The sequence below is a fragment of the Tiliqua scincoides genome, chromosome 2 (assembly GCF_035046505.1).
Source record: "Tiliqua scincoides isolate rTilSci1 chromosome 2, rTilSci1.hap2, whole genome shotgun sequence".
In the NCBI taxonomy this organism is placed as follows: domain Eukaryota; kingdom Metazoa; phylum Chordata; class Lepidosauria; order Squamata; family Scincidae; genus Tiliqua; species Tiliqua scincoides.
The window spans coordinates 267,117,239-267,141,216 of NC_089822.1; the positions used below are offsets into that span (position 1 = coordinate 267,117,239).

Genomic DNA, 23,978 nt, shown 5'->3' on the forward strand with positions numbered 1-23,978 from the left:
CCCCCAGTATTACATCGCTCCACAGGCCTGGTAATTTAACCCACAGAGATTCTACAGTGGAGTCGGACCCGCCTTCAATCTCTACTTTGCTGGATTCTATCCCTTCCTTTACAAAAACGGCCACCCCACCTCCAACACGTCCCTGTCTGTCCCTCCTGTAGAGTTTATAGCCTGGGATTGCGGTATCCCAATGATTTTCCACATTCCATCAGGTTTCCGTTATGCCCACTATGTCAATGTTTTGCTTTGTCACCAGACATTCCAATTCTCCCATCTTTGCTTGGAGACTTCGGGCATTTGCATAAAAGCATTTGTACACAGAATGCCCCAGGATGGGCTGCTTATTAGCTCCTTTGTCCCCACATCCTCTCACTGTGCCAAACCATCTATCACATCCCATTACGCTACCATTCCCAATTTCTTCTCCTACTCTGCCTTTGTCTTATTGTCTTCTAACCTCCCCATCCTCGTCCCATAGGGATGAGGAGTCCTGAACCAGATGCTCCTCAGCTCCTGTCGGCCTTCCCCCAGGGATCAGTTTAAAAGCTGTTCTGCCACCTTTTTAATGTTATGCACCAGCAGTCTGGTTCCATTCTGGTTCAAGTGAAGCCCGTCCCTCTTGTATAGGCCCCGCTTGTCCCAAAACGTTCCTCAGTGCCTAACAAATCTAAACCCCTCCTTCGTACACCACCGTCTCATCCACACATTGAGACCCCTGATCTCTGCCTGCCTAGCTGGCCCTGCGTGTGGGACAGGTAGCACTTCCGAGAATGCTACCTTTGAGGTCCTGGCTTTCAGCTTCCTACCTAAAAGCCTAAATTTGTCCTCTAGGACCTCCCGAATACACTTGCCCATGTCATTGGTGCCGACATGTACCACAACCGCTACCTCCTCCCCAGCATTGTCTACCAGCCTGTCTAGACAAGAAGTAATGTCCACAACTTTCGCACCAGGCAGGCAAGTCGCCATGCGGTCCTCACATACTTCGCAAACCCCCCTCTCTATGTTTCTAATAATCAAATCCCCCACTAAAAGAGGCCCCCGACCCCCCTCCTGCCGAGGAGTACCCTGAGTGCTTTCGGATTCAGGCCCATCCCCTGGAGAAGGGGTCCCCCCTAGGGGATTGTTTCCCTCCTCTCCAGGATGACGTCCTTCAGCCCCGAGACTTCCCATCCAGGTAGCTGAGGAGCAGCACGTCTGAGGTTGGGACGAAGCCTTAGCTCCCAGAGGCACAGGGTGTCCCAGAGGCCATGTGCTCCTGCAGAGAGGCTCATGCGGTGGCAGACCCTAGCTTTTTACCCCTAGCTAGCTCCTCCTCCCTCCCTCCATGCTGATTGAAAGGGGGGGGCTAGTCTTCCCAGGTGAGATTACAAAAGCTCAGAAAGACTAAAGGCTGCTGACGGGCTTAATCCACTCTGCAGGCCCCTGAATGGGTTGCTTGGATTAGCCTAATGGGGCTCTTATCATCTCCTAAAGGTGGTGATGCTAAATTGCTGAAATGGACTATGCTAGATTGCCTGGGTGGTTGGGAACTGGCCCTCCCTAGGTTCTTTCCTAGTTCTGTTCTCTTAAGCTGGACTGTTTTTTTAACCTCAAGCTAGTTTTTATTTGAGTTTGTGTGTTTGTTTCATTATTTATACCTCTCACCTAGATCCTGTGTCCCAATTTACTGAATTGTTTAGGTTATGTTCTAACTTAGATTAAGTTTAACTTGGGTTAAGTATAGGGTTAATTTAAAACAAAGTAGAAAAACTTGCTTTCCACTATATCCTCCTCTGTTTTATTTATTTTCCCAAGTGCCTGACCCTTGGGCTCTTACTCACAAGTACATAAGAACATAAGAACATAAGAACAGCCCCACTGGATCAGGCCATAGGCCCATCTAGTCCAGCTTCCTGTATCTCACAGCGGCCCACCAAATGCCCCAGGGAGCACACCAGATAACAAGAGACCTCATCCTGGTGCTCTCCCCTACATCTGGCATTCTGACTTAACCCATTTCTAAAATCAGGACGTTGCGCATACACATCATGGCTTGTACCCCATAATGGATTTTTCCTCCAGAAACTCGTCCAATCCCCTTTTAAAGGCGTCTAGGCTAGACGACAGCACCACATCCTGTGGCAAGGAGTTCCACAGACCGACCACGCGCTGAGTAAAGAAATATTTTCTTTTGTCTGTCCTAACCCGCCCAACACTCAATTTTAGTGGATGTCCCCTGGTTCTGGTATTATGTGAGAGTGTAAAGAGCATCTCCCTATCCACTCTGTCCATCCCCTGCATAATTTTGTATGTCTCAATCAGGTCCCCCTCAAGCGTCTCTTTTCTAGGCTGAAGAGGCCCAAACGCCGTAGCCTTTCCTCATAAGGAAGGTGCCCCAGCCCCGTAATCATCTTAGTCGCTCTCTTTTGCACCTTTTCCATTTCCACTATGTCTTTTTTTAGATGCGGCGACCAGAACTGGACACAATACTCCAGGTGTGGCCTTACCATAGATTTGTACAACGGCATTATAATACTAACCGTTTTGTTCTCAATACCCTTCCTGATGATCCCAAGCATAGAATTGGCCTTCTTCACTGCCGCCGCACATTGGGTCGACACTTTCATCGACCTGTCCACCACCACCCCAAGATCTCTCTCCTGATCTGTCACAGACAGCTCAGAACCCATCAGCCTATATCTAAAGTTTGGATTTTTTGCCCCAATGTGCATGACTTTACACTTACCGACATTGAAGCGCATCTGCCATTTTGCTGCCCATTCTGCCAGTCTGGAGAGATCCTTCTGGAGCTCCTCACAATCACTTCTGGTCTTTACCACTCGGAAAAGTTTGGTGTCATCTGCAAACTTAGCCACTTCACTGCTCAACCCTGTCTCCAGGTCATTTATGAAGAGGTTGAAAAGCACCGGTCCCAGGACAGATCCTTGGGGCACACCGCTTTTCACCTCTCTCCATTGTGAAAATTGCCCATTGACACCCACTCTCTGCTTCCTGGCCTCCAACCAGTTCTCAATCCACGAGAGGACCTGTCCTCTAATTCTCTGTCTGTGGAGTTTTTTTAGTAGCCTTTGGTGAGGGACCGTGTCAAACGCCTTCTGAAAGTCCAGATATATAATGTCCACGGGTTCTCCAGCATCCACATGCCTGTTGACCTTTTCAAAGAATTCTATAAGGTTTGTGAGGCAAGACTTACCCTTACAGAAGCCATGCTGACTCTCCCTCAGCAAGGCCTGTTCGTCTATGTGTTTTGAGATCCTATCTTTGATGAGGCATTCCACCATCTTACCCGGTATAGATGTTAGGCTGACCGGCCTATAGTTTCCCGGGTCCCCCCTCTTTCCCTTTTTAAAAATAGGTGTGACATTTGCTATCCTCCAATCTTCTGGTACCGTGGCCGTTTTGAGGGACAAGTTGCATACCTTAGTCAAGAGATCTGCAACTTCATTCTTCAATTCCTTAATAACCCTTGGGTGGATGCCATCAGGGCCCGGTGACTTATTGATCTTTAATTTATCAATGAGGTCTGAAACATCTTCTCTTTTAACCTCTATCTGACTTAACTCCTCGGTTAGGAGGGGCCGTTCGGGCAGCGGTATCTGCCCGAGGTCTTCTGCCGTGAAGACAGATGCAAAGAACTCATTTAATTTCTCTGCCATCTCTAAGTCTCCTTTTATCTCCCCTTTCCCTCCCTCACCATCCAGAGGGCCAACCGCTTCTCTGGAGGGTTTCCTGCTTCTAACATATTTGAAGAAGCTTTTATTATTCCCCTTAATGTTGCCGGCCATGCGTTCCTCATAGTCTCGCTTGGCCTCCCCTATCACCTTCTTACATTTCTTTTGCCACAGTTTATGTTCTTTTTTATTCTCTTCATTAGGGCAAGACTTCCATTTACGAAAGGAAGCTTCCTTGCCCTTCACAGCCTCTCTAACTTGGCTGGTTAGCCATGCGGGCACCCTCCTGGATTTAGTGGAACCCTTCTTTCTTTGCGGTATACACCTCTGCTGGGCCTCTATTACTGTTGTTTTAAGCAGCCTCCATGCACTGTGGAGAGATTGGACTCTTTTTACCCTCCCTTTCAACCTCCTCCTAACCAGCCTCCTCATTTGAGGGAAGTCCGCCCATCGGAAGTCAAGGGTTTTTGTTAGAGATTTGCCTGGTATTCTTCCCCCAACGTGCACGTCAAAACGGATCGCAGCATGATCACTGTTCCCCAATGGCTCAGTAACGTTTACATCTCTAACCAGGTCCTGCGTACCGCACAAAATTAAATCCAGAGTCACCTGTCCTCTGGTGGGCTCCGTGACTAGCTGATCTAAACCACAGTCATTTAGCACGTCAAGAAATCCGGTTTCCTTATCGTGACCAGAACACAAATTGAACACAAACACACAGAACACAAACAAGTAGGACTCTGTTCCTGCTCAGAGTAGACCTATGTACACACCTACATATTTATTTTTATTGCCCTCACCTAGCTCCTGTGCCCCACTGCGCTGGACCATACATTCCCTCCCTTAGGTTAGATTAGATGCTACCTTAGGTGCAGCTAAATTTCAATGTTGATTTAAGGTTGATTTAAAGTTAAAGTTAGAAGACAAGCAGTTAGAAAGACAGAGTTAGAAAGAGTACACTTACCTTCTCCTTCTCGTCCTCCTCTTCTCCTTCTCCAAAACTCAGAGGTCTACTTTCCCTCTCCTCGCCCAGATGCTAAACTTACCTGGCACTTAGCTCCCAGAGGCACTTGGGGTCCCAGAGTGTGGTGTAACTTCTAGGCATTTTGCCTGCAGCTAGTGGACTGCAGTCCCACAATTGTGGTCACAAGTTGTCTAGCCATTGTCTTAGTGCTGGGAGAGAGTGAGTCAGAAAGTTTCTGATTTTAGCTTGAGTGCTGAGTTAAACTATTTAAATAAAATAGTTAGCACAGATAGCAAGCTGCACCACTTTCCTTAGTTCTGTAAATGTTTGTATATGCTTAGTGATTTTTATCAAATTTACCTTGGCTGGCAATGCAGAATAGTAGAAAAAAAGTTATATATATATATACACGTGTAAAGCTAACTGGAGGAAATTACTGGGGAGCACATCCAATTGTAAATTTGAATTGAGGATAGATTGGCTTGATCACCCTGTTTACCCTCAATAATTGAGGAAGTTGTAATAGTGATGTTCCCTTGAGAATTTCCTTGCTGTATTTATATTTTAAGAAAAGTTAAACGCAGGAACAACATAAGTTTACACTATGATTGAAAAAGTTAAAAGTGTATGTACACAAACCAAGTTAACACTAGGAAATGTTCCTGATCAGTAAAATGATTGGGAAATAGTATGTTAGTACTCAGTGTGGATTTACGACTAATAGAATCTCATAGTATTGAAAACAGTGTTAATTACAATGTTCCTTTAACCCTGTCTTCTTCTTCGAAATAGAAATATTCAAGATGAGTCTCATCTAATTCTGTGTAAACCAGAATCTGTTTGACAAGTCAAAATGAACTTCTAACAATAGAAAGGGCTTGGCCTTCAGAGTCCTTTTGAAAACTGAAGTTGACGTACAGTAATCAGTTTCTCTTTTCTCTCCCTAGCATATATGTAAATTAATAATTTGTTTGGTTGCGTTTATTACTGGAAAGGAAACTTATAGTTTCAGTTTACAGGTTTCGTTTACAGGAACAACACCACTCAAGGTTTGTATCCTAAAGGAAAAGAAACAGAGGTGATTGAGTAACAGATGAAGTTGTGTTTTGTTTTCTTTTGGTTTCCTTTATAATACTGTATGTTGAGATCATATGTATTATTTGTTATATGTTGGTTGAGAAGGTAACTTGCAAATGCAAGAACAAACTATCTAAGTAAATGCTTCCTAAAATACTGAAAAACCCTGTTGTTAACACAAGAAGACGGTCAGCAAGTTCCAGTGAATTATGATTGTTACAAACAAAAGTACAAATCCACAAAAATACACAAGTATGAAAAGGACAAATCTGGGTGAGTTTGTTTTAGAGTTACTGTATTCCTATTTCTGATAAGTTCCGATATTTGCATGCTTGCAATACTGGAAAGTTTTAATGTAAAATCCGGTTTTCAACTTTTGTCTTGAATTGATTGAACTGAAGCTTGTAAGACTTTAAATATTAATACCTCATTGTTAGTACTATTGCAGGGCAATCAGCCACTCAAAGAAGCAACTCAGAAAGACTCAGTACACAGGGATGAAGGTTCACAGGCTTTTATTGAATTGTATACAATTGGTCCACGGGACCCATGTTCAAAGCATGGACCCTGTCTGAGCGCTGGTCCTTAAACTTTATAATAATAATAATACAGGTATTTATATACCGCCTTTCTAGGTCATCAGATTTCTCCTCAGACTTTATTCAAGGCGGAATACATAGGCAGGCTATTTAAATCCCCGAGGGATTTTTACAGTTGAAAGAAGGTTCTATCTTTCAAGAACCACCAACATTTCAGATGTTTCTTTCTGATCTGGTTTCACATTCTGGCCTCCATCCTCCCACGCTCAGAGCAGATGGAATAACTCGGCTCAGCTTGTCAGCTGCTTCAAGGTCGCATGGTGCCAGTGGCCTCGAACTGGCAACCTGCGGCTGTTATCTTCAGGCAAATGGAGGCTCTACCCTCTAGACCAGACCTCCTGCCACACAGTCCTTTGTCTGAAAATCTAGACTTCTCATTCGCTGAAAGTTTGACTTCATAAATGGGGCTAACTCTTAATAGGATGTAGATAAGATACCATTTACATACAAAATGGAAAATAGGTGCGCAACAAGTGAGCAAAACCATTGATTGGCTCTTATTTAAATACAGGTGGGGCTTCATCTTAAAACTTTGCCAAAATTACACAATTTCCAAAAGTTTCCAAAACCAGTAGGGTTCCCTGTAACATTATTCCATCCAGCACTAACCCCCACTCACATTTATCAATCTAACTAGGGACTTCTTTGAGAAAATAGGTTTTTGTACTATCCTCATGAAAGAGAACACACAAACATGGGTGTGAAGACCTTAATTTGGCAGAACTTCTAACCCATTTATTGACATATATTCCTTTCAAACCCTTCCTAATTAGGATGCCCTTACTTGTGCCACTCATCTCATCTCTTCTGTATCTTTTCTTCTGGGTTTAGTATATTCCCTGTGGGTCCTCTGCAAACCTGTGTGAACCAGAAACTATTAAACTTCTTTTTAACAGTTTTTACTCTCTGTCTTAATTCTAACTATTGTGACTAGTTCCAAACAACACAGTCCTGGAACGTGCTGGAATCCCTAGCATGTATTCACTGCTGAAACAGAGACGCCTGCGTTGGCTTGGTCATGTCGTGAGAATGGATGATGGCCGGATCCCAAAGGATCTCCTCTATGGAGAACTCGTGCAAGGAAAGCGCCCTACAGGTAGACCACAGCTGCGATACAAGGACATCTGCAAGAGGGATCTGAAGGCCTTAGGGATGGACCTCAACAAGTGGGAAACCCTGGCCTCTGAGCGGCCTGCTTGGAGGCAGGCTGTGCAGCATGGCCTTTCCCAGTTTGAAGAGACACTTGGCCAACAGACTGAGGCAAAGAGGCAAAGAAGGAAGGCCCATAGCCAGGGAGACAGACCAGGGACAGACTGCACTTGCTCCCGGTGTGGAAGGGATTGTCACTCCCGGATTGGCCTTTTCAGCCACACTAGATGCTGTGCCAGAACCACCTTTCAGAGCGCGATACCATAGTCTTTCGAGACTGAAGGTTGCCAATACAATGTGACTAGTTACCTATTAAGGGGTATAGTGGTGTACATAAGTGACCTCTTTTATATATTTTAACATAAAACAAACTAAACTTTCTCTGCATATGTGATTTCTGTTTAACAAACCCTTGTCCTACTTACCTTCAAACACATTACATGTCAGGCAAGCTGTTTGAGGCAACTCTGCACCAGCCCCCTCCCCTCTAAACATTTATTTTTCATCTCAGTTGCAATTCACACAGAGGACTCTTTCTTAAGGATGGTCCTGGTTTAGAACTCATGTTCTAAACTTGTCTCTGCAGGTGTCTGTCAAGAACATCCTTGCCAATTCAGATAAGGATGTCTGCAATGTTGAACCCGTTGTCTACTTTTCTGAAAGTTTTTCTAAAATCAAGCATTTTGTTTAAGACTTACTTCTAATAATTACCACTACTATATGTTCCATATAGGTTACACTTTAAAGCAAAGACTAAATATATTCCATGTCCCGCACATGTTTTTCCCTTTTGAAAACTTAGAAGAATAAACAAGTGAGTCTTGGCAGCCAGCATGTGATAGCCTTGGCCAGCCCTGTGCACCTGCCAAGAAGGAGTCTTATCTTCCTTGTTGCCCTACTCCCTTTCTAAACTCTTACAGTTTCTAAACAGAAGTGTGTAACTTCTGTGAAACTAGCAAACAACTTTAAAAAAATAATTTTCTTACAACAACCTGTCCCTGTTCTCTGTGCTTCTATGCTTTTGCCAGACTGTTAACCTTATCAAGCTGCTCTTTACAATTGTGTATATGCTAAAGTGTTAAAATGACTTTAGGGTCTAGGGTCAGAGGTCACTCTGCCTCAGTACCTTGCAGCTATAGATTTAGATACAACAGGTGTAGATAGAACACCTAGAGTGTCATAGATAGGATTACCTGAGATTACGTGGAAACATCAGAAGAAAACAGAAGGACCAGTTAGATAGGTACCTGTCTTAATCTGCATGTTCTTATCTTTATATTTGTCTTCAAAGCTTGTAACTTAAAGAAAATCATAACTGTGGGTGTGAGAACAATTGTATGCTGTTACAGCCAGCATGAAGTAACAGAACTAAGTTTTTCCAAAAGCCTCTGCGAAGTTAGCCACTTCTGGGGAATTTGGCCAAGATATTGCTCAGAGGAAAGGAAGAAATGTGTTTCCTTTGTATGTGAGTCTAAATTGGAATAGAATAAGTAAAGATATTATAGTATTCTAAAGATGAAACTTTCTGAAAGTTTTGAATGAGTGAATGAAAAAAAATTGAAACTTTCTGTCTTCTGACCATTATACTATTACTACTATTTCCATTTAGAAAATAATGATTAAACCAAAACAGAACTGATGGAATTACCAACTGCAGACGTAGTTCAAGAGTGGAATGAATTAAATAAAAGAACCTTTATGACTTTATTTGGAAAGGACTATTAGGACATTGAAGCACTACTTTGAAAAATATCTTTTTCCAGATGGACCTTTTTCCTAATGATTGCAAACTGTAAAAGTGTTTGTAATCTCTGAAGCTGTAGTGATGTGATGTCTTATGATGTGTTTTCTTATGTTTGATTTGTATTATGTTTTGTTATTGTGATGTGTGAGTGTGCAGAGTTTAAGTTGTATATGGGGTGTTTGTTTGAAGTGTGAAAAGTGTTAATTGTTTTGTTTTGTTTCAAATCAGTCAAAAGAGCAATAAGGAGAGAAATAATCTAATAGGTATATAGAAATGGGTATGAAATATAATAACTTGTTGCAAAGGCACCCAGCAGAAGGAGGTGCCAGAATCCAGGAAAACACCACACTATGGTTAAAATGTCTCCTCTTAAAGAAGCTCTTAATCCTTTCCAAAGAATTCCCCTTTACTTTAAGAGTGTGCAACCACGATAATTATCTGATCTATCACACTTGTGCTATAAATACTTTGTCTGCTATGTGCTGCATCATGCAAATTGGAGTATCTACTATACATAGTAGAAACATAAAAAGTAAGATGACCAGTTTTCATAAAGTCAAGCTACACTTATATGATATCTCTACATGAAAGAACATTTTCATAATAGATTAAGTAGTAGTCCTATCCAGACTTATTGAGAAATGAATTCACACTTACTAATAACCAAACATGCATAAGACTACATTAAGATGTTGTCCTATTTCCAAAGATATTCTGTTAAGAATAACAGAATTCTAACTTGTTACAATATGTTTTATACATTGCACTGTACAATGCACAATATATACAGGTATAAAGTGGTCTGTCCTTAATATTATTTGCATCTAAGAAAAGGTTAAAAGATGAAATTTGCATTTCTGGAGTACTTCTTTTGCAAAACTACTTTTTCTACTCTTTTAAAGAGTGTTTACAATGTGCACTGAGCATTGTGGTGCCCATATAAAGCTACAAACAGAATGGCAATAATCTTAAGGTTACTTAAGTCTGAAGGGACTTGAGTTAGCTTGGATTTGTAAAGCCAAGTAAAGGAGCCAATGGAAAAACAGAGAAATAAACAAGGTGACACGAATGCTCATTGCAATCACTGAAGTGAAAGAATGTAGGAGTACTAACAGAAATGAGAGGAAAATTCTGTTAATCTAATTAGATCAAGTAGTAAAAATTGAATATTGAAGTGCTGAGGATATTTTACTTTATACAGTTATACACATTATATATATTTCTTCTTTGAAATATATCTTCAGTCTACCTACTATTGTATTGGCAACCTTCAGTCTCGAAAGACTACGGTATCGCGCTCTGAAAGGTGGTTCTGGCACAGCGTCTAGTGTGGCTTTTCACCTACTATTAACGTACATAAAATCACTTAAAGCACAGTCCTAATCAGGTCTACTCAAAAGTGAGTCCTATTTTGTTTAATGAGGCTTGCTCTCAGGAACAAGCCTTGCTTGCTCTCAAGGAAGTATGGTTAGGATTTCAACCATAGTGCCAGAGTTTAAGATATAAACACTGTCACATAGCATGAAGAAACAATGCATCTACACAACAAGAAAGTAAGACTAACAGAGGGTTCAAACAAACAATAACATGTATATCCTCAGACAGCTGTACCTTAAGATAGTAAGGTTGTTTATTCCACCTTATTTAATGTGACTTTCTGGGTCTGTTTCTTTGGGAAACAAGATGGGAAACCAGGATGAACATTTGTATCCAAACTGAGGATAAATTGGTTTGTGTAATTCACTTACTATTGTAGAAATAAAGCCTCCAAACCCTTTTAAAAGTTCTGTGACTGTTTGGCATTGCGTCAGTGAAAACAATCTAACAATCTGTCCAACAAAGGAACCTGAGAGGGACATGATTGAGACATGAAAAATTAAGCAGCTGATGGAGAAAGTTCTTTTCTCTCTTGCACAATGTCAGAACCAGGAGACATTCACAATGACTTAAAGGTGGGTCAGAACAGGCAAAAGGAAATACAGCTTCTCTTGACCCTGCTGTAATTAATCTGTGTAACTTCTTGCCACAGGATAGGGTGAAAACACTTGAAGGCCTAGACGCCTTTCAAAGGCATATCCTATATGGTTTCTACCCAGTGTGGGTTCTTCGATGAACAATCAGGCCTGATCTCAGCCTGAAGCTCTTTCCACACACCAAGCATTTATATGGTTTCTCCCCAGTGTGTATTCTTTGATGCCCAGTGAGGCTTTGCCTCTCACTGAAGCTCTTTCCACACTCCAAGCATTTATATGGTTTCTCCCTAGTGTGGGTTCTTTGATGCAAAGTCAGGTGTGAGCTCTGACTAAAGCTCTTTCCACACTCCAAGCATTTATATGGTTTCTCCCCTGTGTGAGTCCTTTGATGCACAGTGAGACTTCCTATCGTACGGAAGCTCTTTCCACACACTAAACATTCATACGGTTTCTCACCAGTGTGGATTCTTTGATGCACAGCAAGGTGTGCTCCAATACGGAAACTCTTTCCACACTCTAAGCATTTGTATGGCTTCTCCCCAGTGTGGATTCTTTGATGCACAGCCAGGTCTGATCTCAGCCAGAAGCTATTTCCACACTCCAAGCATTTATATGACTTCTCCCCAGTGTGGATTCTTTGATGCACAGTCAGGTCTGATCTCAGCCAGAAGCTATTTCCACACTCCAAGCATTTATATGTTTTCTCCCCAGTGTGGATCCTTCGATGAACACTCAGGCCATATCTCTGTTTGAAGCTCTTTCCACACTCCAAGCATTTATATGGTTTCTCCCCAGTGTGGATTCTTTGATGCACTGTGAGGATTGTCCTCTGAGTGAAGCTCTTTCCACACTCCAAGCATTTATATGGTTTCTCCCCAGTGTGGGTTCTTTGATGCACAGCGAGCTTTCCTCTGCTAATAAAGCTCTTTCCACACTCCAAGCATTTATGTGGTTTCTCATGTTTTGATTTACTGTTAAAGGTTTTAGTACTTTGAGGGTCTTTTCCCCTCCTCTTTCTAGTTTCGTTTTCTGGATCATCTGGAAAGACACTCAAATCCCCACCCTGATGAGCATCAGATTTTTTTCTCTCTTTCTCTTTCTGGCTTCCCTTCTGCTTCTGTGATCTGTCTTCATGCGCAGCTTTCTCACTTCTCTGGAATTTTTCATGGGGTCCGAGGTGTGAGCTTCTACTGAAGCCCTTTCTCCTCTCATAGCACTTCAACCTTTTCTTCCCTGTGCAGATTTCACTGTGTTCATTAATGTAGGATTCAGAACTGATTGTTTCCCCCCTTTCCCTTCTCTTCCCCTTTGGATGTTCTTGTTGTCTTGGAATTTCATGGAAATCAGAAACCTGAAGAATGAGCGCTTCAGTCCTCCTGACAGTTGCTGGTCTTCCCTCTGACCTCCTGGATCCAACCTGGTCTCTAAGAGTCACTTCCTTTACATCACCCAAGGCCGTTTCCAGTGGCACCTCATGTGGCTTCCTCTGATTCTCATTGTCTTGGCTGCACCTTCCTGGAACAGAGAGATAATACCATGATTAGCAACAGAAATGGAACCTCCCATGGACACTATTTAACATATAAATAGAAGTAAACCCAAGGGATTCATTGAATATGACTCCCAGGAAATTATGCACAGTATTGCAGCCCTTCCCAGTGACCAACTCTCAGTGGTTAGAGCAGGGGTTCCAACCTCCAGTCCAGGGGCAAACGGGGAGAAAACTTTGAAATTGCCTGTTTCAAAAGACTCCCCTGTTCAAGCTCTCCGCTCTTTGTACCATCTTCTTGGCAACGAAGTGTGCCTCAGTTGGTAAGGCACATGAAAAACACATCTATTTAGCAGTACCCCCCCCCCCGGGAGCCCTCCGAGGTTCACTGCTACTTTGCTGAGTGTTGGCTCCGCCTCCCCCTCGTATCCCAGCTGCCATATTGGAGATGATTCGAAAAGCTGAGAACTCCCCCTCCCACAGCCTAGATACAACAACATGACAGCGAAAAAAGCTTTAAAATGTGAGTAACCTTGGCTCATTAAAAGGCTATAACAAGAACTGCAATCAAGAGGTTGGAAGGAGAAAAAGATAATTTTAAGATTATTTACGTTGGCTGGTAGCCACCCAGAGGGGAAATGAGTGAATCTGGATCTAAAGAAACCCCTGCTGGAGTAAACATAGGATTACTTTGCTTAATGGTATGCATGGAAAAGAAATAAATAAGTAATCTTCAAAGGCTGAAATAACTTTTACTGTCGCTTTCCTAGCAAGAAGCCTTGATTCAGGCCTGGTCATTTAAAGGCATACTAACTTAATTTGACAGTGTTATTGACCTGGATTACTGATCCACCCTTTTTGGAAGAAGGGATGTAAGATAAAGATTTGGATGACTCTTTAATTGTTTGACTGATTTGACATTGTTATTGACTGGATGTGGTATATTGATTCATACTTTTTGGATACAAATATTGGAAATTAGCCCTATAAGAGGGCCAAGAAATTTAAGAGATTTAAAAAGAAAAAGAAGAAATGGAAGGAAGCAAGCACTAAGACAGAAAGTTAAAATGGCTGAACAGCAAGTAGAACTTGTTTTTTTTATTAATGGTTTTTTGTTAATGGTTAATTAATGTTTTTTTTTAATATTAATGGTTTAAATTCTTTTTAGAAATGAAGAGTATTCTATTACTCATATTAAATCAAAGTAGATGTAAATGAAAACTTGGAATACAAGTATAGCAAAACTTAAAGTGGTATTAAGATAAATAAAAGTGTTATTCTTTAAAAGAGAAGTTATATAAAATAATTTAAAGATGGTATTTTATTCCAGAGAAAATAGTAAAAGTGTACCCTGGGTCATCAAACAAATGTTGGATGAGTAAAGAATTGAGGGAATTTTTTTATTATATGTGGTGGATAGGTGAAAAAATAAAGAAATTTTGGAAAATGATACATGCCATGTTATAAGAGATATTGAAGTGTGTATTACCATTGCAACTGGGGACATTCCTCTTAAATGCGACATTAGAAACTAAGAATCAGACAAGAAAAATTTTATTTTAAATATTAGTTTAGTGGTAAGAAGAATGTATAAGTAAAACTTTGAAGCCTTTTTATGATTGGATAGATAAGTTTAGAGAAAAAAATATTGATTGTTTAGTTAAACTATTAATCAGTAGATTAATAAACATGACAATTTTTGTATTGATGAATAATTTCGTTTGGACCAATGTATGTTGTAATTGATGGCCAATACCCTCATGTGTAATTTATGTAGTCCCACACCTAAGTCTATCCAATGTTCCTTACCTGTATCTGTAATAAATAAATAAAGTATTGCAAAAAAAAAAAAAAATTTTAATTGTTGCAAGCTGGAAAAAATCTTGTGCCCCTTGATGTGTGCCTCTGATGTGCCCCCAGGCCACAGTTTGGAGACCCCTGATCTAGGGAGATTAAGCAAAGAGGTCCTGACTTACCCAGAAAAGCCACGTTCTCCAGGTTCTCCAGCATCACTTCTGCATACAGGGCCTTCTGTTTTGGCTCCAGGAGAGCCCATTCCTCCTTGGAGAAAGACACAGCCACCTCCTCAAAGGACACCAGAGCCTGAATGAAGAAAGGCACAGATTATGCCTACCCAAGATACGTTTCAGAGACTCAAGGAGGGGAAACCTGATATTTTCCTGCAAAGCTCAACCCTTTGCATTTCAGCAATTTAAAAACGTAGTTTTCAAGTTTTGTTCATTAGAGTAACAACAAAGAACAAAAAGCATTGCACCAAACTGCTGCTTCCAGAAGGCCCCCATGCAGTCCTTCCTCAAGTCACAGAGCCCCCTGCCAGATCTTGGAGACCCCTCCTGCACACCGCACAGGCAGGCAACGCGGTGACACCGCAATCCTTGTGGTCTGTGTAGTTTTCACAGAATCTGGGAACGGGAGGGTCCTGCTATGTCATCCACTCCAATCTCCTGCTCAGTGTAGGAGCCAGAGCTAGAACACCCCAGTAGAGGGCTGCTCTGAAGGCCCCCATCAGCGGAGAGCCCATTTGCACTGCTTACTGGTTCGACTGACAGCTGTCACCTTTTCCAGCATCTGGGGCTGAAACTAACTCAGCATGTGCTGGGTTCCCTTTGAAGGGGAGCAAAACCTTTTTGTAAAGGACAGCTAGAGAAAGTGCCCCTGGGCATTTGCGGATTGACTTATCCTTCCAAAAGCAACACTTCCTCACCTGTGCTAAGACTTAATATCACCTGGGACTCAACCTCTGCTTGTCCATCTAGAGCACCAGCAGAGCCACAGACAGAGTCCTGCCTGAGCAGTGGTCCAGGCCAAGATGGCAGGAAGGCTCTCAAAAGAGCTGGAGAAGTTCAGTTTCTACATGGGGGCAGCCTCTGGCAGAACAGCGCATGCACACGGATGGCTTACGTCTTTGATTCATAATGAACCTTCATTCCTGCCTCTCTCTCCAAACTGCCTTGGTGAGCTGCAGGGTATTTAGAGCTGCTTCTGAGACAGGCGCTGTGAGCAACCTCCATTCCTGCAAGCAGAGGAGAGAAGGAGCCCTGCCCCTCCTGACTCCCGCCAATGTGATCAGATGATTCCAGTCAAAAGGGGCGGCTGCCACTTGCACATAAGGGCCCTCCTGATGGCATTCCTGTGGAATATTGTGCAAGATGGGCACCCCGACATTTTGCAGCAACAGGAAAGGAAGAAGCAAAGGAGGCGGCCCCTTCTGTCGCTGCTCCCTGCAGGCTTCCCTGGTCACTTGCTCCCTACCTGAGCAGATGTCGCAGCAGCCCCTCCTTCTCCAGCCCACAGAGGAGGGGACCCAGAACACGACGCTGAGGCCGCTCCAGTGCCTGCAATAAACAAAAGGGAAGGCTTTATTCCTCCAACTCAGGAAGTAACTAAAAGTTTTTCTTCTGGGCCCCAGATCAGATCTTCTGCCTGTTGACAGAGTCCGAGGAGACAGCAGGAAGTCCTTCTCACAGCACATCATTACTGCCCAGAAGATACTTCCCCAGATGCTGCAAGTCCTGTGAGCTCAGGACTGACAATGGGATGAAAGGAAGGCACAGAGGTCAGGTCTATCAGTGTGCTAAAAGATACATGAATCTGGAGGCAGGGTGGGGTGCGATGGGCAGGGGAGCTACTGCCTTTAGGCTCTGCTTCTGCCCAATTGACACTGTCCCGTCTGCTGCAACAAGCAGGTGTTGGGAGGCAAGCTGGCAGTATTGTAATATAATAATAATATACAGTATTTGTATACCGCCTTTCTTGGTCTTTATTCAAGACTTTATTCAAGGCGGTTTACACAGGCAGGCTTATTAAATCCACGCAAGGATTTTTACAAATTGAAAGAAGGTTCTCTCTTTCAAGAACCACCACATTCAAGCTGTTACACTCCAATCTGGTTTAACATTCTGGCCTCCATCCTCCCACGCTCCGAGCAGATGGAACAGCTCAGCTGCAGCTTGCCAGCTGCTTCAAGGTCGCACGGTGCCGGTGGCCTCGAACTGGCGACCTTGTGGATGTTAATCTTCAGGCAAATGGAGGCTCTACCCTCTAGACCAGACCTCCTATTGTGCCCTTGATTTAAAAAGAATTAGGGTGCAGTGGCTTTTCTTCCACAACCGTTTGTGTCATTTAACCCACTTCTATATAGTTATTGTACTCTACAGTTTCTGTCTTACTGCTGGGCTGCCTCAACCGAGGCAGAGTCCAAAGCTTGAGCAGTGATAATTCCCCCTACTCAGACCTCCCCTGAATACCAAAGGGGCAGGATATTTTAAGGACAGGGATGAGCTGGAGTGGTTTCAGAGGAGGGCATGGAAGCATCCACTCTGCATTCAGCTTTCAGCTGGTCAGAGCATGCGTGTCTCACCCCATGGCATGGTCTCTGGGAGCTGTGGGCTTCCCTCTCTGGAACAAGGGGTCTGCAGTGCTTCAAGGAACTCCCGCCAGAGGTCCTCTGGTTCTTCCAGCCTCGACTCTGGCTGGAGACTTTCTGGCTCCTCTTGCTCCGTTTTCAATCCCGGCTTCACATGTTCCTCTAGTGCAGGCTGGTGGTGCAGACCCAGAGCTAGGAGTTCTCCCCCTTGCTCCACAGCCATTTCCAGGCAGAAGGGATGCTCCCAGCTTAGCTCAGTCCATCTGTCCTTGACAGAAACTAAGGACAAAAAAAACTTGCAGTTCACTCTGGGGAGGGAGGGTGGGCAGTGGCTGGAGGAGCTTCCTCAGCAAGGCTTCATCACATGGGGTCTTTGACCAAAGAGAAGACACTATTCACCTTGAAGGAAGGAGGTGTTGCAGGGAGACAGTTTACCCAGAAAATGGATTCTGAGCACCACAGTGATCCTGTTCTGCCAGGTCTGTTGCTGATTCTTCCTTTCAGTACTGAAGATGCAACACCTAATGAAGAGACAGAGTTATCTTAAAGGGGTTACAAGAAGACAAAGCAGAGAACATCAGACATCCACAAAGCACACCCAAGTCTGGGAGAACTCACAATGATGCCCAAGGATGATTAGTAGTGAAAGCAAAGCAGAGACGAGGTGCCAAGACCAGACCAGGACAGGAGTGCCAGAGTGGAGGGTCCTGGGCTCAGAGGTGCAGATTTGTTACCAAGAGGGGCCCATAGGCTCTGCATGCTCTGGGTGGCTCCAACCTCCCTGCCTTCCCCTCCATGTTGTTCTGGAGGCCTGGGATGGCTCTGAAGGGGAGGGGGTGGGGCTCCCTGAAAACTAGCGCTCTGCATCCCTCTGCCTCTGCCACTGAGCCAGCACCTTCTCCCCCTCATCCAGGTGCGTGAACCAGAAACAGCCTGTTGATCTCTGTGCTGGTCTACAAGTGCACTCAAACTCAGGAGCCCCCCAAGGGCTGGAGCAGGGTGGCTCCGCCTCAGGAGTTCAGGCAGGGGAAGCCCAGGGTTCTCCAGGGGTCAGCCTCTGCCCCCCCCCCACACCCTCTCAGCAGAGAAGCAGGGGTGACAGGGCCTCCCTGTCTTATGTCCTTGGCCTGTGAAGCACCCTGCCACAGTGGTGATGGGGCCTCCTCGCTGACCTGTCTCAGGGGTGCTGCTCCTCAGGGCCTGTGGAACTCCTTGCCACAAGAGGTGGTGGGGCCTCCTCGCTGGCCTGTCTAAGGGCTCTCCTCCTCTTGGGCCTGAGGAACCCCCTGCCACAGTGGCGATAGGGCCTCCTCGCTGGCCTGTCTCAGGGCCCTCCTCCTCTGGGGCTGAGGAACTCCCTGCCACAGGGGCGGTGGGGCCTCCTCGCTGGCCTGTCTAAGGGCCCTCCTCCTCTGGGCCTGAACAACTCTCTGCCACAGGGGCGGTGGGGCCTCCTTGCTGGCCTGTCTCAGGGCCCTCCTCCTCTGGGCCTGTGGAACCCCCTGCCACGGGGCGGCGGGGCCTCCTCGCTGGCCTGTCTCAGGGCTCTCCTCCTCTGGGCCTGAGGAACTCCCTGCCACAATAGCGGTGGGGCCTCGTCACTGGCCTGTCTCAGGGCTCTCCTCCTCTGGGCCTGAGGAAACCCCTGCCACAGGGGCGGTGGGGCCTCCTCACTGACCTGTTCAAGGGCTCTCCTCCTCTGGGCCTGAGGAACTCCCTGCCACAGGGGCGGTGGGGCCTCCTCGCTGGCCTGTCCAAGGGCTCTCCTCCTCTGGGCCTGAGGAAGTCCCTGCCACGGGGCGGTGGGACCTCCTCGCTGGCCTGTCCAAGGGCTCTTCTCCTCTGGGCCTGAGGAACTCCCTGCCACAGGGGCGGTGGGGCCTCCTCGCTGGCCTGTCTAAGGGCTCTCCTCCTCTGGGCCCGAGGAACTCCCTGCCACAGGGGCGGTGGGGCCTCCTCGCTGGCCTGTCTAAGGGCTCTCCTCCTCTGGGCCCGAGGAACTCCCTGCCACAGGGGTGGTGGGGCCTCCTTGCTGGCCTGTCCAAGGGCTCTCCTCCTCTGGGCCCGAGGAACTCCCTGCCACAGGGGCGGTGGGGCCTCCTCGCTGGCCTGTCTAAGGGCTCTCCTCCTCTGAGCCCGAGGAACTCCCTGCCACAGGGGCGGTGGGGCCTCCTCGCTGGCCTGTCCAAGGGCTCTCCTCCTCTGAGCCCGAGGAACTCCCTGCCACAGGGGCGGTGGGGCCTCCTCGCTGGCCTGTCCAAGGGCTCTCCTCCTCTGAGCCCGAGGAACTCCCTGCCACAGGGGCGGTGGGGCCTCCTCGCTGGCCTGTCCAAGGGCTCTCCTCCTCTGAGCCCGAGGAACTCCCTGCCACAGGGGCGGTGGGGCCTCCTCGCTGGCCTGTCTAAGGGCTCTCCTCCTCTGGGCCTGAGGAACTCCCTGCCACAGGGGCGGTGGGGCCTCCTCGCTGGCCTGTCCAAGGGCTCTCCTCCTCTGGGCCTGAGGAACTCCCTGCCACAGGGGCGGTGGGGCCTCCTCGCTGGCCTGTCCAAGGGCTCTCCTCCTCTGGGCCTGAGGAAGTCCCTGCCACGGGGCGGTGGGACCTCCTCGCTGGCCTGTCCAAGGGCTCTTCTCCTCTGGGCCTGAGGAACTCCCTGCCACAGGGGCGGTGGGGCCTCCTCGCTGGCCTGTCTAAGGGCTCTCCTCCTCTGGGCCCGAGGAACTCCCTGCCACAGGGGCGGTGGGGCCTCCTCGCTGGCCTGTCTAAGGGCTCTCCTCCTCTGGGCCCGAGGAACTCCCTGCCACAGGGGCGGTGGGGCCTCCTCGCTGGCCTGTCCAAGGGCTCTCCTCCTCTGAGCCCGAGGAACTCCCTGCCACAGGGGCGGTGGGGCCTCCTCGCTGGCCTGTCCAAGGGCTCTCCTCCTCTGAGCCCGAGGAACTCCCTGCCACAGGGGCGGTGGGGCCTCCTCGCTGGCCTGTCCAAGGGCTCTCCTCCTCTGAGCCCGAGGAACTCCCTGCCACAGGGGCGGTGGGGCCTCCTCGCTGGCCTGTCTAAGGGCTCTCCTCCTCTGGGCCTGAGGAACTCCCTGCCACAGGGGCGGTGGGGCCTCCTCGCTGGCCTGTCCAAGGGCTCTCCTCCTCTGGGCCTGAGGAACCCCCTGCCACAAGAGGCGGTGGGCGCCTGCCTGCTTCCTTCCCTTTCCCCTTCGAAGGAGCCCCTCGGCGTGCTCCGCCGCCCCCACCTCCCTGCCCCCCTTCAGTTCCAGGGACGCTCAGAGTCAGTCCCCCCCAAAGGGCTCCTGCTGTTCTCCCGGAGCCCCTCCCCCGCCTCCCTCCACGGACACGCCCCTCCTCGGGTGCTCGCTGGCACGCTGCGGTAGGGGATTTTGGGGGGGCTCCGCACCCGCCTCCCTCCGCACCCCCAGCCTCACCTCAGCTGCTTCCAGGAGGGGCCGCCATCAGGCCGCGCGCGCGGGGCATCCTGGGAGTGGTAGTTTTCTCCTCGCCCTCTTCTGGGCAGGCGGCGCCATCTAACCTCCGCCGCAGCGCCTCCTGGGAGTGGTAGTTTCCTCCCCTGAGTCCTCTTGGGCAGTCCCTCGTGGAACAGCGGCTCCCCTCCCCTCCCCTGATGGGCAGGATGGCTCTCTCCAGTCACTACATCATGCAAGGTCATTTCCGGTGACACCCTCTGATCCTCATGGTCTTGCCGACTCCTTCTTGCAACAGAGAGAGAATCTTGACTAGCAGCCGAAGTTCTAATGCACATTTGGCATATATACTCAGAAATAAACCCATTCTCAGAAGTAAACCATTCAGCAGAAATGACTCCCAAGAACTTATGCACAGGATTACAGCCCTTCTCAGTCACCACGGTTACATCAGGGGTTCCAACCTCCGCTCCGGGGGGCCAAATCTGGCCTGCCACAAGACTTTATCTGGGCTGCAGCAACTTAAATAATTTTTTTCCCCAACCACAGTTGGACAGTCAACATGCGCAGTTCAGTCTGCCGCACTTCTCTCCATATGGCCAGAGAGTGCCAGCCTGGCTAACCCGCACTTTCAGTCACCTGGGCCATATGCTAAAAGACGCTTATAGCATAATTATTCAATGTTAACCTCATCCCTGGCGATAAAAGAAATTAAGTTTTCGCATGTTGAGTTTTCAACCATGCTGTAAAACGATCACAGTGAGGAGAAAGCACCACTTTTGCACATGGAAAAACAAATCACAACAAACCAGGTTTCACAATGGATCGACCAGAGACGGTGTTCTGCATCGCTGATTTTTAGGCTTGGGAAATTATGTAAAATATACGATGTGGCCCTCCTACTGAAAAGGTTGGAGACCCCTGCTTTAGAGGGACACAGGATAGGGGTATTCCCTTTAGATTCTCTCAGCAGCTTCAGTGGTGTAGTAGTGTCTGAGGAACGCTGGATCACCTGTTTTGTACAGTGGGGCTTTCCCCTGAACGGTTTCATTCTTTTTTAAATGGCATGGAGAAGGTACGGAGCTGAGCTGGAGAGATCAGGAGTGGATCCATTTCATCTCCCATCCTGCTTAGTATCCGATTGTATTGCCCATGTGGCAGTGGAGCCTTGTCACCAACAAACAGGCAAAAGGGGAAGGGGGAAGAGATCATTGAGAGGTGTCAACATGACTGCACAGCACAAAGTCACAAGAAATGAATTTCTTGTGACTTTGCAGAGTTTCTTTCCAAGGTTCCCAGGGGGGCAGGACTGAAACATATAACATTGTGAGTGCGATAGATAGAGTGGAAACAGGGACTACGCTTCCTACTCGCACAACACCATAACCAGACACAGCTGAGGCATCTTGGCCTCCAGGGCTCAAAAAATTTTTTACACCCCTCCATATGAAAAAATCAGAAAGTAACCGTGGTGACGTCACTGCCAAATACTTCCAGTTCAGTTCCCCAGGTCGGGAATTTCATAATTGTGGCACCACTATACAGAAGGCCTGCCCCTGTACCTCCATAACTTGGGATAAAGGAGGCACTTGCAGAAAAGTCCGTCAGATGACCATAGAGATCAAGCCAGAAAATATGGGAGAAGGTGGTCCCTCAGATCATCTGAACCCCAACCGTGACTAGCTTTAAAGATCAAGATCAGCACCTTGAAGGTCTTTAAAGGTCAATATCAGCACCTTGGATTGGGTCCAGAAAGGAATGGACATAAGAACATAAGAACAGCCCCACTGGATCAGGCCATAGGCCCATCTAGTCCAGCTCCCTGTATCTCACAGCGGCCCACCAAATGCCTTAGGGAGCACACCAGATAACAAGAGACCTCATCCTGGTGCCCTCCCTTGCATCTGGCCTTCTGACATAGCCCATTTCTAAAATCAGGAGGTTGCGCATACGCATCATGGCTTGTAACCCGTAATGGATTTTTCCTCCAGAAACTTTTCCAATCCCCTTTTAAAGGTGTCCTGGCCAGATGCCATCACCACATCCTGTGGCAAGGAGTTCCACAGACCAACCACACGCTGAGTAAAGAAATATTTTCTCTTGCCTGTTCTAACTCTCCCAACACTCAATTTTAGTGGATGTCCCCTGGTTCTGGTGTTATGTGAGAGTGTAAAGAGCATCTCCCTATCCACTCGGTCCATCCCCTGCATAATTTTGTATGTCTCAATCATGTCCCCCCTCAGGCACCTCTTTTCTAGGCTGAAGAGGCCCAAACGCCATAGCCTTTCCTCATAAGGAAGGTGCCCCAGCCCCGTAATCATCTTAGTTGCTCTCTTTTGCACCTTTTCCATTTCCACTATGTCTTTTTTGAAATGCGGCGACCAGAACTGGACACAATACTCCAGGTGTGGCCTTACCATAGATTTGTACAACGGCATTATAATATTAGCTGTTTTGTTCTAAATACCTTTCCTAATGATTCCAAGCATAGAATTGACCTTCTTCACTGCCGCTGCACATTGGGTCGACACTTTCATCAACCTGTCCACCTCCACCCCAAGATCTCTCTCCTGATCTGTCACAGACAGCGCAGAACCCATCAGCCTATATCTAAAGTTTTGATTTTTTGCCCCAATGTGCATGACTTTACACTTACTGACACTGAAGCGCATCTGCCATTTTGTTGCCCATTCTGCCAGTCTGGAGAGATCCTTCTGGAGCTCCTCACAATCACTTCTGGTCTTCACCACTCGGAAAAGTTTGGTGTCGTCTGCAAACTTTGCAACCTCACTGCTCACCCCTGTCTCCAGGTCATTTATGAAGAGGTTGAAAACCACTGGTCCCAGGACAGATCCTTGGGGCACACCGCTTTTCACCTCTCTCCATTGTGAAAATTGCCCATTGACACCCACTCTCTGCTTCCTGGCCTCCAACCAGTTCTCAATCCATGAGAGGACCTGTCCTCTAATTCCCTGACTGTGGACCGATTTGACATTGTTATTGATTGGAAGTGGAATATTGACTTACACTTTTTGGATATAAAAATTGGAAATCAGCCCTACATGAAGGTGAAACAAGATAATGATAACAGACAAGAAAAAAGAATGGATCAAATGGCGGATGAAACTAAAGAAGTGGAGATTTTTGAAATGAGACAGGAGATGGAAAAAGCAACCGTTGTTATCAGAATTAAGAATTCTAAGGAAGAAAAAAGAGGGAGCTTTCAGAGAGCACGTTGTTTCAAGAAGAGGAAGAATTTCTGGATTAAATCCAAAAAGAACAGAATGAAGAAAAAGAAAGAAGAGAGGGGTTAAGACATTTAGGAGAGTTAAGAAGAAAAAGAAGTGGAAAGAGCGAGAAAGAAAACACCAATAAGACAGAGGACAAAGAAAGTACTAAGACAGAAAGTGATAATGACTGAACAAGTAGACCTTTTTCCCCCTTTTGTAGATATTAATGGACCAAATTCTTTTTAGAAATGAAGAGTATTCAATTAA

The 23,978-nt window shown here is 46.5% G+C and overlaps 1 protein-coding gene across 1 annotated transcript in view; it reads right to left on the reverse strand.

The window, feature by feature from the left end:
* LOC136640529 (zinc finger protein 585A-like) overlaps positions 1-20,557 on the reverse strand; it is a 36,666-nt gene extending 16,109 nt beyond the window's left edge. The window contains 5 exon segments of the mRNA XM_066615685.1: positions 11,342-12,695; positions 14,646-14,772; positions 15,943-16,025; positions 17,051-17,577; positions 20,485-20,557. Of these exon segments, the coding sequence (XP_066471782.1) occupies positions 11,342-12,695; positions 14,646-14,772; positions 15,943-16,025; positions 17,051-17,279 (1,793 nt within the window). The 5' untranslated portion in view covers positions 17,280-17,577; positions 20,485-20,557.
* Positions 20,558-23,978: the final 3,421 nt, after the last annotated feature.